Source organism: Girardinichthys multiradiatus, chromosome 20, assembly GCF_021462225.1.
Source record: "Girardinichthys multiradiatus isolate DD_20200921_A chromosome 20, DD_fGirMul_XY1, whole genome shotgun sequence".
NCBI classification, from domain to species: domain Eukaryota; kingdom Metazoa; phylum Chordata; class Actinopteri; order Cyprinodontiformes; family Goodeidae; genus Girardinichthys; species Girardinichthys multiradiatus.
The window spans coordinates 16,633,313-16,651,586 of record NC_061812.1 but is presented as its reverse complement, the minus strand read 5'-3'; the positions used below and the strand labels follow the sequence as shown (position 1 = coordinate 16,651,586).

At 38.1% G+C, this 18,274-nt stretch overlaps 1 protein-coding gene across 3 annotated transcripts in view; it reads left to right on the top strand.

Annotated features, from left to right (window-relative positions):
• Positions 1-18,274, top strand: part of arhgap9 (Rho GTPase activating protein 9) — a 78,798-nt gene that overhangs the window by 30,340 nt on the left and 30,184 nt on the right. For all 3 annotated transcript variants that reach the window (XM_047347496.1, XM_047347493.1, XM_047347495.1), the window contains exons 5-7: positions 5,134-5,400; positions 6,953-7,042; positions 16,091-16,156. In XM_047347496.1, coding sequence (XP_047203452.1) covers positions 5,134-5,400; positions 6,953-7,042; positions 16,091-16,156 — 423 coding nt within the window. The remainder of the gene's footprint in view (positions 1-5,133; positions 5,401-6,952; positions 7,043-16,090; positions 16,157-18,274) is intronic.

Here is an 18,274-nt window from a genome sequence, read left to right as displayed (position 1 = left end):
GGGTGTGTATACTTTTTTATATCAACTATATTTCCAATAGTAAACTTAAATATCAATGGATTGCTGAAATAGCGATCCATTGCCTTAATGTCAAAACAAGATGTTTTCATTGCACTGCAAAACATATGTTTTTAATTGTTATTTTAAAAGTTTCAGAAGGTGGACATACTGTACTTTTACTATATTTTCAGGAATTTCTTTATTTAATTTTACAAGCAGCCACAAGTTGAGAGCATCTAAAATATGCTTTCTAGGCATGACTTCCCATTCTGATTGTCAGTTTCTACCTTATGAAACACCAGGTGGAGCAAGAATCATATGTAAAGTGAATATGTCTCTTGTGTGACTGAGAATGCAGGATTGATATGTGGCCAGAGTCTTTATTACAGCACTAACAATGGCTACTTGGGGCAGTCCAAACCGCACAAACTATTGTGTATTTTGTGTCCATCCAGACAGCATCTATTTCTGTTTTTAAGCTCTTTGAAGAGTCAGTTTGTTTCTCACACAAATCAGGCAACAAGCTCTGCTGTGACACTCCCCAGTCCTGCATTTCTAATTTTAGTTATAGCTGTGATAAGAGTGATCTTATAAAGTAAAGACCTTTTTAGTATGTGGAGCACTGAAGGTAAAGTTAATGCAAATAACAGATCGTGTCATTCATTTAGGCTAATTATTTGCAGGGAAAACTAGTTTTTGACTTCTTTACAAACTTGGAACATGATGACTTTACTGCAAACGTCATCTAACCAATTTGCAGAATAGGGAAAGATTACAAAATTCAGTATGAATTTTTAATAAGAACTACACATTTACAATGTTTAAGTGGTTAAATAGAGGTTCGAGTAATTTGGATTTTAAAAGTACCAAAATGTCTGACTGTAAATTCAACATGTCTTTGGTTAAAATGAAAGGAAAGCAAAACTAATCCTATAAAAATTTCTCTTTTAAAAGAAGTGCTTAATATCTCAAGAATTAAACAGATTTTTCTATATGTAGTGCTACTATACAAACAAGCATTTTTTTTCTTAGAAATTAGTTTTTTAAGTGAAGGATTTAGTTATGCAATCAAAATTTTAAAAAGTAAACAAAAATATCCAGTTATCCAACGGTTGGCAGAAACGTCAGTTCATTAGACTCTTCACTCATGAAACATTCCTTTCTTTACTTAGTTTTTATTGTCATCAGCGGTGACGTCAGATTATAGAAAATGGGTCAAATGAATCAATCACATGCAGCTGACACAGAAGGAAATGTGGGATTAGATTAATTTGACTACCTCTCACTGACAATCTGTAATCTAACAGATTTGCATGTCGTAGCAAAAACTATAATAAAACAAAGGATCTTTGCAAATTTACCAACTTCTTAGTGTGGCCTTAAATTAGATAAAACAACGCAGCAGGGTTGATTATCCTGCTATCACACATGTGGACCACCAAAGTCTTTTGCTTAATTTTCTTATGTAACTTGTTTATTCTGAGCAGAGTATTTTAATTGAATAAACAAACAACAGAAACATATAGCAAGAAGAAAGAAAATTGAATTTGTCATGGATGAAGCCTGCTCAGTGCCTGGGCTCAGAACTGGCACCAGAGGCTGAAATTGATTTGCATTTGCGCTCGTTCTTAATAATCCTCTCGGAGAAGCAATCAAGTTAGCACTGTTGTGACGCCAGAGCCGACCCTACATTACATCAGAGGGGATTACACATGGCTGCGCTGGTGAAAGAAATCCAAGGTTATGCTTCTGTCAGCCGAGGGAAACTCCTACTGCTGAGTCTCCCAAACTGTAGAGTTTAATCTCTACTGAACTGAGACCTCGGATTATTGATAGATGTGATCTCAGTGGGATTGACCATGCTCTTTTTATATCATTCTCTTTTCTTTCTCCTTGTCCATTTTTGCTTTTTGTACTTCTCATCTCTAAGAGCCCCCTTTATTTGAGTCTTTAATACCAGTAAGCAGGATTATGACTCCATGTTTTTCAGAAAACACTCCATGACCAAATGTATCTCTCAGACATTTCGCTAAATGCTGCCCCTGATGATGAATTTCAAATCAGATTTAGTTTTGCTCATCAGTGAGAGATCATTTGTAGAATTAGAAACAATTCGAAAATAAGATGTGGTTTTCCTGCTGTCTCAGCATCTGGAGTATGTTTTGCATCCAACCTATATGTCTTTCACAGTTTGGAGCAGCTTTCTTGCTGAATATTAAACTGCAGGGTCTTACACAGATTTATGAGTATCAGATTAAGTTTACCATAAAAATTATACATTGTGCTGATTAACAGCATCCTCGTTTATTGATAAATAAGATGTGTGCAAAGTCTTAAAATGTATTGTTTTCATTTCAGTGGCATAGATTGACACTGAACAAATTTGAAAAATCCAACTTTTAATTGACTACATAGATTCACTATGAATCAAAATCTCATGTTCCGAAAATAGGAAAGACAAGGGAATACGTCATTTAAGTAACAGACATGTGATGACGTTCATAAGTCAGGTAATGTCAGCAACAACACATCTACTGACCAAAACTTGCCTATGTCTGCAGTCAGAGTGTTAATGGAAAAGCTTAAAATATCTGGTCAGGTGAAAAAAAGGTTTGATATGGACCTAAATGTATCTTACCACCATGCACAGTGAGGAGGAGTGTATATGAAGTAAAAAAGGACTTCTTCAAAGCTCACTGAAAAGTAGCTTCCTGTGGTTACCAACCCTCAAATACAGCAATTTATTTTAAAGGCCTTTATACATATCTTGCCTACGGTTGACAGACTGATTAAACAGCATGGACAAATTTAAAAGTGATTATCGTTTACATTAGTTGCATTGTCATTCAAATAAAGATTCTTAGATGAGTCTGAGCAAAGAATAGAAACATAGAGCAGCACTATTTTCAGAATAGCTGTGGAAAAGGGCTTACTGAAGAAAAAATGATCCCCCCGCTTTCTTCAGGGGGATCAAATGGTGTCAAGTTGGTCATAGTGGGATATTTGTCTCACTTGATTCAGGATTTTCATTCCTACTTTCCTGTGATGGAGGAGAAATTGGTACAGCTGGACGGGGGGGTCCATATATTAGTGAGGGGAAAACAGAAGTCAGCTGCTCTTCATTCATCAAGAAACCCCTTTGGATGTTAAAACTGACCGTGGCCTTCAGAGAGACGTCTTTCCCCAAGCGCGCAGCTGCATTCTGGAGCTGAAGACCCTTAAGTTGAACTGGATCCATAAGCAGGAACAGTTTAAATCATTAATTGACTTTTAATTTTTGACCTACCTGCATCTGGCCAGAGTTATTGTTTTACAACCGCATGATGTATTTACAATAACTACCGTTTAACAGATTTTTACTATCATAACAATCGGGTAAACTCATATCAGGTATCTACAGCACAAACAGAAAAAAAAATGTATTTTGTAAAAATGTTATTGATTAGAATAAAATAAAAACAGATAACCATTTCCAAAGTACAGGGAATGTATACCATAACTGTTTAATCATAAGCAAATAATTGTGTAAAGCAGGAGATGTATAGTGAAATAGAGGATGGCAGGACATGAGGGTGAAGAGGATCACTGGGGGCTTTTGGGAAACTGCATCTAAACCTGGAACTCAGATCTCTCCTATTGAGCTGTCTGCATAAAACCAGAAAAAAATGCAAAATAATAATGAGTAAACAGTCCACTAAGTTAGGTTTATAAGAAAAAACAGTCATAAGGAAATATGCATTTTTTTGTACAAGGAACAGTGAAACATCTCTGATCATTAAGGGGTTATCCATTCAAATATTTGTCCTTGCATGAGGCGACTGTGGTTCAGTAGGAAGAGTAGTCGTCTTGCAATCAGAAGGTTGTGGGTTTGTTTGTAATATTAAACAAAATCTACATTTTTTGCCAGGTAGAAGTAACTATACTGCTTTAATCTTTTCACATTTTGTCATATTTTGACCAAACACTTGAATGTATTCTACTGGGTGTGAAAGTCCAACACATGTAAAAGTAGTGCTCAATTTTTAAGTGGAATTAAAACATGTTTTTTTTTTTTAGGTTTTTTTTTACAAATAAAAATCTGAAAATTGTGGCATTCATTTATATTTAGCCCCCTTTACTCTGATAACCCTAAATAAATACATTGGGACCAATTGCCTTCAGAAATCCCCTAATTATTTAAAGAGTTCACCTATGTGTAATTCTTTGTCAGTATAAATTCAGCTGTTCTGTGAAGGCCTCCGAGGTTTTTTAGATGATGTAAGTAAATAAACAGCATAATTGTGAAGAATTCTAATGAAGGGTTAGGTTATATATAACAATATCCTTAGCTTTGGACATCTCACTGTTCAATCCATCTTTTGGAAATGGAAAGTGTATGGTACAACTGCAAATGTAACAAAACACAGCTGTCCACCTAAAATGAGCAAGGAGAGCATTATTGAGAAAAGCAGCCAAGAGGCGTATTGTAACTCTGGACGAGCTGCAGAGAAGCACAGCTCAAATTGTGCCTTTAAGGAAGAGTGACAAGAAGAGAGCCTTTATTGAAAGAAATTGGTCAGCAATGTTGGGAGGGTAGTCCTGAAAAAAAAAGAAACTGTTAGATGCTGCAAAAGACTAGACTGAGGCAGAGGTTCACCGGTGAGTAGGGCAACGACCCTAAACATGCAGCCAGGGCTACAATGGAAGGGCTAGGATCAAAGTACATTCATGTGTTAGAATAGCTCATTTAAAGTCCAGACCTCTTTTTGTAAAAAAAAAGAAAAACATGTCCCTCTTTCCTTAGATTTTATAGTTATGTTGTATTTTGTGCTGGTGCTTCACTTAATTTGCCCTTAAAATGCTAACTATGAAAAGGTTCAACGGGTATGAATTTCTTTAGCAAGGCACTGTAAGGTTAGACATGCTTTCTATACCACACATGGACTATTTACAACCTAAAGATTTGGTTACATATGAAGGATTGACCAGCATGTCAGTTCATCAGTTTTTGGATTTATGGATCTTGTTCTATTGTATCTCTTGCTTTGGGTGAGCATGTGTTTCTGTCCACAAAAAACATTGTAATCTTGGAATATACACTATTGTAATTTAACATGTTATGAATTAATATATATTTTTTGTTTTGCATTCAAGGTTCCTTCTGAGGCCTATATGTCCCAGCTATCCTGGCAGGACTCCCCTATTTATGCTGAAATGCAGCCAGAGAAGCATCTGTCCCAGCAGGAGCCACCCATCCCGGCTCTGGGCCAGCAGCCTCTGCAGATCATGGACCTATGGGAACAGTATTCTGATGCTGCCACGGGTAGATGCTATTATGTCAATAGCATTACCAAGGAGAGGTCATGGAAACCCCCTCGACGGGCTCGCTCTCAGTGGACCGATAAGAGTCCAACACAGCAGGTATTATTTTCTGCTCCCTCTGAACCCTTTTCTTTCTTTCTGTTGCTGAATTGGTCTTGGCAGGTTCTGAGCCAGATGAAAGTACCTTCTTTCAAAAAAAGAGTGTAGACGAGGTCAGGGTTTGGATTAAAAGGCTAGGCTCTGTATCAAGGCAAATGGGTACAGTTTCAGTCACTTAAGTCTAGTATTTTCTCGCTTGATTAAGGCACGGGTTTTGAAGATTCAATGATTTTTATTGCAACAGTCTAGTTCTTGAGGGAAGACTCCCAGATGACTTTGAGCATTAGATGTGGTATTTGCATAAGGTCACAAACTCAGTTTCTTTTTAATGTCAGTTAAGTTTTAGTTTATTTTCACTGGCACAAACTGAAATATGAAGCATGAATCCATTGTCCTGCTGGAAGGTGAACCTCCATCCCAGTAGTCCGCTCAACTTCATTGCATCCTCTAACAGGTTTTCTGCAAGGATTTCCGTGTTTTTAGTTACATCAATCTTCCCATCAACTCTGACCAGCTCACCTTCTGTGCTTGAAAAAAAGCATTTCTACAGCATGTCGCTGTTAACAGTGGCGTGTGTGTTCAAGGTCACAGACTGCATTTTGCATGTAGGTTTAAAGGTGCAATTTTGGTCTCATCAGATCTGAGGACCTTCTTTACCGTGTTTGCTGTGTCCTCTACATGACTTGTGGCAAATGGCACAGAGAAACAATTCAACACTCTTTTTGGCCAAATTTGGGAGTCCAAATAGGCCAAATGTGATAGTATAAATAGTTTCCCCCACCTAACTTGTGGACCTCTGCAGCTCCTCTAGAGTTACCATGGGGCTCTTGGCTCATTCTCTGGTCAATTGTTTCCTTGTCTGGCCTTTCAGTTTAGGTGGATGAGCAGTGGTGCCATACTCTTTCCGTTTTAAGATGATGGATGATGTCAGTGGGATCTTCAGATGTTCATTTAATACCGCTTTAAACTTCTCCACAACTTTATCTCTTACCCGTTTGGTTTGTTCTTTGTCTTCATTTTGTAAGGTAATATAATGTATAGTATGACTTCTTTCTTTTACATCCGTAGTCTTGGACATGCAGACGCCAGTGTGAACAAATACAGTGAATTTAGTTGATGTCATTATCGTTCACTTTATTTCTCTAAAAACATGGATCCTTTTGTGACAGCTGCTTCCTTCCTCATTGTTAGTGGTTTATTTAAACAGTAATGCAGGCAGAGCTTTTTTGTCAGTTATTGACCAGAAGGAAGAAAACCGATAGAGCCATCCTCTAAATAACGCAAATGTCTCCTCTGTTTTGGTTTTTGTTATAGGTACATTTAAGGACATTAATGGAAGTTATCTTTTTTTCTTAGATTATCTTTTGGTTATAATAGATTTGTTGCATTCAGAAGTCAATTAGGTAAAATTACAATTATTTTAAATATCAGCGAATACGATAATTTGCATCCAAATACACAATTTATTTTTAAAACTGAAGAGGTATTTTTTAAATATAAATTTAAAGCAGATTATTTCTTGTTTTAAGATTTGTGTGTTTGTTTCATGCAGGGCAGTCCAGTACAGGCTCAGATGTTACCCCGGGACACCAGCCATCTGTCACTACCGCTCTCCAAGACTGGCAATGGAACGATGCACAAGGTAAATACTCTACTGTCTTTTAAAGGAGCATATGCTGGCTTAACTGGTTCAGTTATGTGTTTTATATTCAATATAAAATCACCCTCATTTATTGAAACTCTGATGAAATTACTTAAAAAATTATAAGATTAAGCTTTTTTTTTATTTATACTTTGATTTTTTTGAGTGTTTATACATGTTTAATTTGTTATCCATGAGCTCATCCTGTTTAAAACAGTAGAAATGCAATGTGACACAGATGCCAGTTACTTCAAAATAAAAAAGACAAGAGAAAATGCTATTCAAGTTTGCCACAGGTGTGTTGATATACATAAATCCAGAAATGGCTGCAAGAAAATAGCTAATCAACTAAACGTTCCCTGTATTTACAGTCAGAGAAATAATTACACAGCTCAAAAGAACCCAGCTTGTGACAAACAAGCTTGAGCGAGGATTACTTTGTAGTTTATTTTTATCAGGCACAGTAAGGAGGAAAAATACGGGGTCAAAATATCTCCAGAACCTTTAGTGAACTGCAACAAAGAGTAGCATCTTGTTGTCAGTAACTCCTCCATAACAACCTTTAAGCACTATTTACATGTCAGTAGGTTGTTTGGTAGTAGTGCTATAAAAAAGTATTTCCTATAAAATTTGCTTAAAATGTATGGGATTTTTATTGGAACTGTGTACTGCTGATTTAATCTATGAGTATTTGTATGAGTACATTCTTCGGAAGAATCTTTTGGCTTTTTATTTGCGCTCTTACTGCTCTTCACTGAGAGCGAACATTAGTGATAATACTCTTTCATAACATTTCTAAGTGTGACCAGTTGTGCTCTGACATGTGTAAACAGAGATGGCACAAACTGCATGGAGACAGACAGACAGACACACACACACATCCATATTTTACTATCTTTATAAGGACGTTTAAACTACTTCCATTGACTTCCATTCATTTTCCTTGATTTCTAGTTCCTAACCCTGACCCTAAACAATATCCAGTTCATACCTCACCCTCACCATAACTATAACTCAATTCATACCCTAGTCCTAAAGCCTAACCCCTGTCCCAGGAACAGAATTTGGAAAAGTGAGGACCTGGAAAATGTCCTCACTTAGTCAAGATGTCTCACTTTGCGATGAAAATACAAAATACACACACACACACACACACACACAATGTTTTTTTTTCTTTACAAGGACTTAGCTTTGACTTCCATTAATTTTCTATTTATTTCTATGGCCTAACCCTAAACCCAATAATTACAAGCACATATCAAGCCCTAAACCTAAGCTAAACTCAATTCGCACCTTAGTCCTAAACCTAACTCCTAACCCAAAAACAGCATTGGGCCCCATAATGCGTGGGTCCTCAAAACGTAGTATATGTTGAAAAAAATGGGCCTTACAATGTAATAAATGCTAAAAAACACACGCACACACACCCTGCCCACCTCTTTCATGTGAATCTTTTGTGTTTGTGTTTCAACATCAGCTCTGAAGCAGACAGAACTGCTTTATGTGGGCAGATCAAAAATGAGTGAGTAGATATGTCTAGATGCCCTGCCGTTCACTGCCCTTTGACACTCTCACACTTTAATCATGTTTTTGTTGGGGGATCATCATGCACAATAACAACCTAATTGTTATAGTGCTGGTGCAAATGAGCAAAAGCCATTAGAGCCACAAATAGGAAGACTAGATGAGCATTTTGAACCTATATCCTGCAAACAAATTCAAACCGTTTACCCCAAACTTCCTAGTGTTTTAAACCAAAACTTTTTGATAACAATGAGTTTTATCTCACAGCCAAGCTTGTGTACTTTTGAAGTGATAAATCTGTTTTAAATGTTTGAAGAAAGCAGTCTGTGACTGAAATTGATCCATTTGCCAAATCGGTGATGACATTTGTGACGTAAATCAACACAAGCCGAATGATCCAGATTGCCAGAGATAAGCATTTTGAGTCTGAACATTGACTTGCCTCAGCATTGCATCAGTGTTTCAAATTTAATGTTGTTCATCAAGAAAAGTGCACACATGATCAAAGCAGTGGTTCCCCCATCAAGTCAGCTTGGGTTGTGCTGACCTATATGTGTCGCTATTTATTCTGTGCTACATACCACATACCTCATCGGTTTGTGAACCAGGTGTTCAAACCAGTGGCCCATATAACGTGCCAGCATGGAGTGTTCTCTAGTGTAGATTTCTATCTTTGGAAATATCTTCGTAATTTTTTTTTATTCTGACTTCTTGATGAGCTCATCTGTGATGGCTTACAGCTTGACTTATATGTGATCTTGGGCTGAACTGAGGAGAGGATGAATTGATCTTGAAAGAGCATAAAACTTCTCTGACAGCTACAGTTGAGATCAGCCTGCTTTATTTGATTTGTACAAACTGAAAGATTAATGCAAAGGTGCAAATTAAAAAGTTTAGGTACTCAAAAGATTTAGAGCCTTGAAATATGTTTTAGAAATATATAACCCATGTTAGGGGTTTGGGTGTCATACAGCTTTTAAAAAATGAAACAACTTTGTTATGGTTTTAGAAAGATTCGTTAAATCTTAAATCTTCATTCAAGATAAGGGATCAACTTGGTTGCTAACTCACAAAATAACCTGGTATGGTTGTAGATTCTTAACTCACCCAGGGTATTTTTGTGCGACGTTTGTATGTTTCCTTGTTTATTTGAGGGGTTTTATGTGCTCAGACTTCCTCACACATTCCAAAAACATGTATGTTAGATTAATTAATACCTCTAAAGCCATGTTTCAATTGTTCTACCCTCTCAATCACGTTTGCGAGAGTCACTTCTCCTGTATGGTAGCCTACAGCTTTTTGAGTGTGCTCGGAGAAGAAAACGAAAGTTACGTATGTAACTACGGTTCTATGAATCCCGGATGACCGCCAGAGGTTCTGTGTCACTCAGAATCCTTGCTTTCCGCGAGAAGATTCTGTAGGAACAGGGCCTCGGATGACGTCAGTATATATAGCTTCAGAGTGGTCATCCGGTGTGTCACAGGATTGACTCTGTTGGTATAAGTATTCGAACTGCGCACACGCGAAGGGAACATTCAGTCCCTTCAGCACCACCCTCTGGCAGTCAGTAGGGATGAAATAGAACAACTTTTCCTCATGAAAATTAAAGGCTGTTATTTTAGGCCATTTAAACTTTAATCACAGTTCTTTAACTTATGTAAAGTAATGCAAAACTTTCAAATATTGTTCCAATTTAAAAAACTTAGCACCTTCCCTTCATAAAACTCCACCTCAAAGGTTCATGGTAAAACCAGAAGTACTACCTCCCTAACCAGTTGATTTCTGGGGTGAAAATTCTACCCAGGTGATCTGTTCTTAACCTGGTAGATTCAGTAGAACATTGGTGGGGAGCATGGATAAGAATGCCCCCAGAAAACTACTCTGGTTCCTGGAAAATGTTCTTGAAGTGAAACTGTGCCTTAAGTTCCTTTTAGGAATAAATGTGCATGTTTTTTTTGGTTCTGCAAAAAATCCCTGTGATGGGGTTATTATAATGCCCAAGTCTGAGCAAGCTCTAGAATTTTGACATACATTTTAACTTTGATGCAACTCCATCATACATATACATGGGTAAAACCATCTAAAGAAATCTTTGTTTTGTGTCCCAGCAAGGTTAACCAATTATTATATACTGTAGATGAGGGTGAGGCATGTTGGAAAGAAGTCCTGTTGAATTATGATATGAGACAAAATTAGCAAAGATACGTTCTAAAGAAAAAGGTTTCAGAATTTTATTGAAAGAAAACCTCTTTAACTAGTCTTCATAAGGATGGCTCAATTATGCTTAGGTTTATTGCTGCATCCAGTGTTTTGAAATGAACATTTTAGTAAAGCAAAGAAGACATGTACCAGAAGCACCTGAAAGTTCTGGTGGCAAACATCAAACCACCTATAAAGAACGTAGGTTAAATGAGAATAATTTCTGCATAAAAATAACGATCCAAAAATGTAAAGCTTTTATTCATTCACTTAAAAAACCCAAAAAACCATTTGAGGCATGCAGTCTTTAGATTTTCACTCAGAAAAGCTACAAGTATCACCTTAATGCAATTCTGCTCATTTAAATAACATTAAAGATCTTCTTTAACAGCATTACTTTAGTAATGGAAGTTGTTGTGACAGCAGTGTTATCTGTTACTTTGGCTGAAAAGCATTGTTCAGAAGCTCTTTATGACATTTATCCATCGCTCTGCTGCACTTTAACTGCTCTGCCTGCTTGTTTGCTAGTTTCCACATACCCTCGAATGTGGTCGCACACCTGCATCAGTTTGGTTCGATGCATGTTGAGTAGAGCTGATGGAATCAGATATTGTTTGTGGACGTTACTAGTATCAAGGTATACTGAGGATTTAGAAATATTAGTTTAAAAACTGTAAAATTCTTTTATTATACTTTTACTGTGTTTTAAAGCCCTTTTAATGGGATCCCAGAGAAAGTGAAGGGAAGTTGTCTCCAGCTATAGAGTAAAACAGAACTGCCCCTTCCCCACATGTTGCTGCAGGCTGCTGGTCTGGAGCAACAAAATTGGAAATATTTCTGGTCACTCAACGCACAAACAGACAGGGTGTGGAACCTTAAGGAGCATCACTTATCAATATTGTTATAGTAAAACTATTGTAAAACTTAAGTTGCAAGTGGCATGTATGTTACACACTAGTTAGCTATATAAGCAAATAGCCTGATTAACAGGCTAATACTAGCTGTGAAAGCTGTGATTTTATAAGAAACAGAATGGTAAAAATGTGTATTCTGTGCATGTGTTTATTCTATTTTATTCTATAGTTTTCTTTTTATTTATAATCTAAACAATGAAATAATGTGAAAATGTTTATTTTCACAGTTACTTATGGTAATATAACTGTATTTATCAATATTTTATAATATTTATTATTATTACATGATTATTTTTTGGGATTAAAGTCTCAAACACACCCATAGATTTTGAATACCAAGATCTATATTAACTTGGTTTAAGCTTTTGGTGTTAGAAACATTGAACTGGAAAATAGTTCTTTCAGAAAGTACAGCATTTTCATTATTTCCAATATTGCATCGGAAATAATCTCTTTGGTACAATAAAAAAAAAAAAAAAAAAAAAAAAAAATATATATATATATATATATATATATATATATATATATACATACATACATACAGTACAGACCAAAAGTTCGGACACACCTTTTCATTCAAAGAGTTTTCTTTATTTTCATGACTATGAATATTGTAGCTTCACACTGAAGGCATCAAAACTATGAATGAACACATATGGAATTATATACTGAACAAAAAAGTGTGAAACAACTGAAAATATGTCTTATATTCTAGGTTCTTCAAAGTAGCCACCTTTTGCTTTGATTACTGCTACGCACACTCTTGGCATTCTGTTGATGAGCTTCAAGAGGTAGTCACCTGAAATGGTTTTCCAACAGTCTTGAAGGAGTTCCCAGAGATGCTTAGCATTGTTGGCCCTTTTGCCTTCACTCTGCGGTCCAGCTCACCCCAAACCATCTCGATTGGGTTCAGGTCCCGTGACTGTGGAGGCCAGGTTATCTGGCGCAGCACCCCATCACTCTCCTTCTTGGTCAAATAGCCCTTACACAGCCTGGAGGTGTGTTTGAGGTCATAAATGACGGTCCAACTAAACGCAAACCGGATGGAATAGCATGCCGCTGCAAGATGCTGTGGTAGCCATGCTGGTTCAGTATGCCTTCAATTTTGAATAAATCCCCAACAGTGTCACCAGCAAAGCACCCCCACACCATCACACCTCCTCCTCCATGCTTCACGGTGGGAACCAGGCATGTAGAGTCCATCCGTTCACCTCTTCTGCGCCGCACAAAGACACGGTGGTTGGAACCAAAGATCTCAAACTTGGACTCATCAGACCAAAGCACAGATTTCCACTGGTCTAATGTCCATTCCTTGTGTCTCCTAACAGTTGTTCTAGAGATGTGTCTGCTGCTAGAACTCTGTGTGGCATTGACCTGTTCTCTAATATGACCGGCTGTTAACCTGCGATTTCTGAGGCTGGTGACTCGGATGAACTTATCGTCCGCAGCAGAGGTGATTCTTGGTCTTCCTTTCCTGGGGCAGTCCTCATGTGAGCCAGTTTCTTTGTAGCGCTTGATGGTTTTTGCGACTGGACTTAGGGACATTTTCAAAGTTTTCCCAATTGTTCGGACTGACTGACCTTCATTTCTTAAAGTAATGATGGCCACTCGTTTTTCTTTACTTAGCTTATTTTTTCTTGCCATAATACAAATTCTAACAGTCTATTTAGTAGGACTATCAGCTGTGTACTGTATCCACATCCTGCACAACACAACTGATGGTCCCAACCCCATTTATAAGGCTTGAAATCCCACTTATTAAACCTGACAGTGCACACCTGTGAAATGAAAACCATTTCAGGTGACTACCTCTTGAAGCTCATCAACAGAATGCCAAGAATGTGTGGAGCAGTAATCAAAGCAAAAGGTGGCTACTTTGAAGAACCTAGAATATAAGACATATTTTCAGTTGTTTCACACTTTTTTGTTCAGTATATAATTCCACATGTGTTAATTCATAGTTTTGATGACTTCAGTGTGAAGCTACAATATTCATAGTCATGCAAATAAAGAAAACTCTTTGAATGAGAAGGTGTGTCCAAACATTTGGTCTGTACTGTATATATACAGGGGTTGGACAATGAAACTGAAACACCTGGTTTTAGACCACAATAATTTATTAGTATGGTGTAGGGCCTCCTTTTGCAGCCAATACAGCGTCAATTTGTCTTGGGAATGACATATACAAGTCCTGCACAGTGGTCAGAGGGATTTAAAGCCATTGTTCTTGCAGGATAGTGGCCAGGTCACTACGTGATACTGGTGGAGGAAAACGTTTCCTGACTCGCTCCTCCAAAACACCCCAAAGTGGCTCAATAATATTTAGATATGGTGACTGTGCAGGCCATGGGAGATGTTCAACTTCACTTTCATGTTCATCAAACCAATCTTTCACCAGTCTTGCTGTGTGTATTGGTGCATTGTCATCCTGATACACGGCACCGCCTTTAGGATACAATGTTTGAACCATTGGATGCACATGGTCCTCAAGAATGGTTCGGTAGTCCTTGGCAGTGACGCGCCCATCTAGCACAAGTATTGGGCCAAGGGAATGTCATGATATGGCAGCCCAAACCATCACCGATCCACCCCCATGCTTCACTCTGGGCATGCAACAGTCTGGGTGGTACGCTTCTTTGGGGCTTCTCCACACCGTAACTCTCCAGGATGTGGGGAAAACAGTAAAAGTGGACTTATCAGAGAACAATACATGTTTCACATTGTCCACAGCCCAAGATTTGCGCTCCTTGCACCATTGAAACCGACGTTTGGCATTGGCATGATTGACCAAAGGTTTGGCTATAGCAGCCCGGCCGTGTATATTGACCCTGTGGAGCTCCTGCTGGACAGTTCTGGTGGAAACAGGAGAGTTGAGGTGCACATTTAATTCTGCTTTAATTTGGGCAGCCGTGGTTTTATGTTTTTTGGATACAATCCGGGTTAGCACCCGAACATCCCTTTCAGACAGCTTCCTCTTGCGTCCACAGTTAATCCTGTTGGATGTGGTTCGTCCTTGGTGGTATGCTGACATTACCCTGGATACCGTGGCTCTTGATACATCACAAAGACTTGCTGTCTTGGTCACAGATGCGCCAGCAAGACGTGTACCAACAATTTGTCCTCTTTTGAACTCTGTTATGTCACCATAATGTTGTGTGCATTTCAATATTTTGAGCAAAACTGTGCTCTTACCCTGCTAATTGAACCTTCAAACTCTGCTCTTACTGGTGCAATGTGCAATCAATGAAGACTGGCTACCGGGCTGGTCCAATTTAGCCATGAAACCTCCCACACTAAAATGACAGGTGTTTTAGTTTCATTGTCCAACCCCTGTGTGTGTGTGTGTGTGTGTATGTATATATATATATATATATATATATATATATATATATATATATATATATATATATATTTCTCCAAGGTGAAGCATCTGAATTGTGCGTTATAGTTCATGCAGATAGAAATAGTTGCACAGTGGTTAATGTGGCAACGCTAACTTGGTGTGATGATTCAGTTAAGCACACACCTTCCTGATGTGCTGCTGTACACAAGACTGACTGTGTGGGCTGATAAAGGCAGCTTCCCTCTCGAATGGGGAAGTAGACTTAGACTTATGCTGGTACGCAGAGAAGAGGTTAATGGGTTTTTACATTCAGCACTCGGACAAAAGGGTTGTTATGAGATGAAACCACAGGAGGCCGAGGAGGTATAGTTGATAGATAACAAGTCACGGGGAACTCGAGTTGGCTTGAGCTGTACCCACGGCGGAACAATCATAATGGGCACCTTTGCTGTGAGTTTCCTTCTCTGTGTTATTGCTAGTTCAGATTTGTATGTACTGGGTTTTAAAATTTCTGGCAGCACATGATGTGTTGTGCATACTGAGTTGAACTCAATCTGCTTTATTTGACTGTACTGGAAATATCATTCTCTCATTGGGGATTCATGATTGGAGAAAATGTTTTTGACACTTTTTTGAGCTGAACAGAGAAGGCAGAGAGCAATGTATTTGAGTCAGAAGAGAGGTTTTGCATTAACTCCCACTCATTAACTCCAGATGAGTACGGGCAAATTGGTGTCTGTGTGTGAGCTCTTTGGGCTGGGTTACATAAGTCATGACTGGCTGTTGCAGGGCAGAGAGGTAGTTTCAGTGCTGGTGTGAGTTTAGCCTCATATCTGATCTGAGCTAAAGAAATTTGTCAGCATCCTGTTTTTCACAAAAGTATAAAATCAAAAAAAAGGTGCACAAACCTTCACAACTGTCAATTTCACAAAAACGGATGTTTCTTGATCCTTTTACTGTCAATTCTAGAGGAAATGAATTGAAACTCTTAATTTTGAGTAAAATGAACATAGAACCTGTTAATCTTTGTTTTCAGTCTTTATCCAGCTGACTTTCCTTTCTTTTCAGCTATCTCCTGATTATATCTTCGGCAGTCACCAGAGAAATACTGACAATAGCTGGCAGATGAAACAGGTAAGATATTTCTGCTTCACTTTTTCACCAGAGGACATTTAAAGGTTTTCACCTTGGCTATAACCTTGGAAAAAAGGTCAAAGACAAAAGCTCCCTTTGCCTGTTTTACATATTCTGCCTGAACAACTGAATGCATTTGCTTAACAAAGCGGGACATCAAAATAATTTCACTGACTTTGTTTCCCACCTTGACTTTGTCCCTGCTCTGTTTAAAATCCTGCCTCATGGTGAGTGTTGTGTTAGTTCTTGCTTAACAAGAGCTGGTTCTAAACTCAGTTCAGTTTGGTTAAAATGAATTGATTCATGTTTACAGTTCACCACCTAAACTTGAACTAGTTCTAATCCATTTATTATACTTTGTCTGAAATAAGGTTTCAAAATAATATATATAGGTCATGACTTCATTCAGAAATTACTACATGGATTATTCCATTGCCTGGCATTCATTATATTCTCCTATGTTGTCTTTGTTTAGATAAACTTTATTTTATAATGGCTGAATTTCCCAAACAGCTGCTCCCATTAACCGATTTTAATAGTTTCATTAACAGAAAGAAAAAGTTTGACTAAAACATGTCCATTTGGACTATGTATATTACTGTGGTCACTTTTAACCCTCTTATTACCCTCAGGTCAACACAGATGGGACTCCCAGTAATTGTAAAAAGTTGAAGTTGTCTTCGACAAAATCACATTTCTTTGCTAATTCTACTGCTATAAAGTGAAAAGAGATTGGCCTTGTCTATATATGTTTAGTGCAGTGGCGGATGCTGGTCTTTCAAAGAGGGGAAGCTCAATTTCAAGATCGCTGATTCGCTCATTTCGCTGTCAATCAAAAAGGGATTCAGCCTCAGACAGATCATCCAATCGTCATGCAGAAGATGAGCGTCCGGGCCAGCCGAGGCCAGCCCACTGCCCCATAGACCCCCAGGATCGCTGAGCATCTGGTGGGCGGGACAAAGCCCAGCATTTTTGCTTTGCTATTGAACTCACTGTTTAAAGCGCTGTGAAGCTGCGAGAATGAGTGAGAGGAAAGCCGCGTCGTTACCGGTGATGAGAAGCTGATTCTGAACAAAAGTTGAGCACGTTTTAGCGCAGATTTAGTCGATGACCTGTACACACAACAGTATATATTTGATCACTTATTTTTTGACATTTTAGGGGAAGCTGAGCTTCCCTTGCAGTCTTAGAGCAATCGCCACTGGTGTAGTGCATGAGGGAGTTAACCCACCACAATGTTCCTAATTTAATAAAATCTCAATTCTGTTTAAACACTTTATCTGACAGAATCTTCAGTCAGGTATACATATCTGTTGTTCTGTCAGGTACTTACCTGCAGGGTGGTCGGGGAAAATAGTTCAAAGCTGCAGCCTCACTGCGTATCTTTGCTCCATCTCCTATCCATAAAGAAAAAGAAAGAAACATTGGGCAGCAAAAAACTCCTCAATGTAACCTGTTTTATGGGTTGGAGCTAAAACCTTCAGTTAAAACCTTCAGTTATGAATGTGGCATAGTCAAATTTTAAGTGAGGAAGGACACATAGACCTAAATTATTAATACAAGTCCTCACAAATCTGAACTGTGTCTCTGCTGCCAGTGCGCACACTCAGCAGACACAGTGCGCGCTACAAGGGAAAATGCTACAGTTTTTTTCTCTATAAAATATCCAATGTTTTGCCCTATAAAAGTGTAAATCTTTCATTTATTCCAAACAGCACCCTTAAATGACTCTCTACTTGTACCTCACTTAAAAAGCAAATATCTTTCAGTTCAAAGTTCTCAAAAAAGTCCACTCATGAACACATTCATTTGTTCGTGCACAATACTTCTTGTGGTAAACTTGCATTCTGTGTCAACCTGCTTCACAAATGTGTTAGTATAGTGGTTACCTTAGCTGAGAAGCCTTTGCATTGTTTTTTTTTTTTTTGCAAGCATGGCTCTGTCGGTAATCCCAGCAATTTTGTTAATGCTTGAGGAGCCTCAGAGCCTCAAAGAAGTCTTTTAGATTTGCAAAACCTACGTCTCGGCTGTTTTACTGTAGAACACATTAATGTAAAGCCAGCTATGCTGATTTGATTCTCGACGATCAGCATTTCTGCATATTAAGGTGGTAAAACA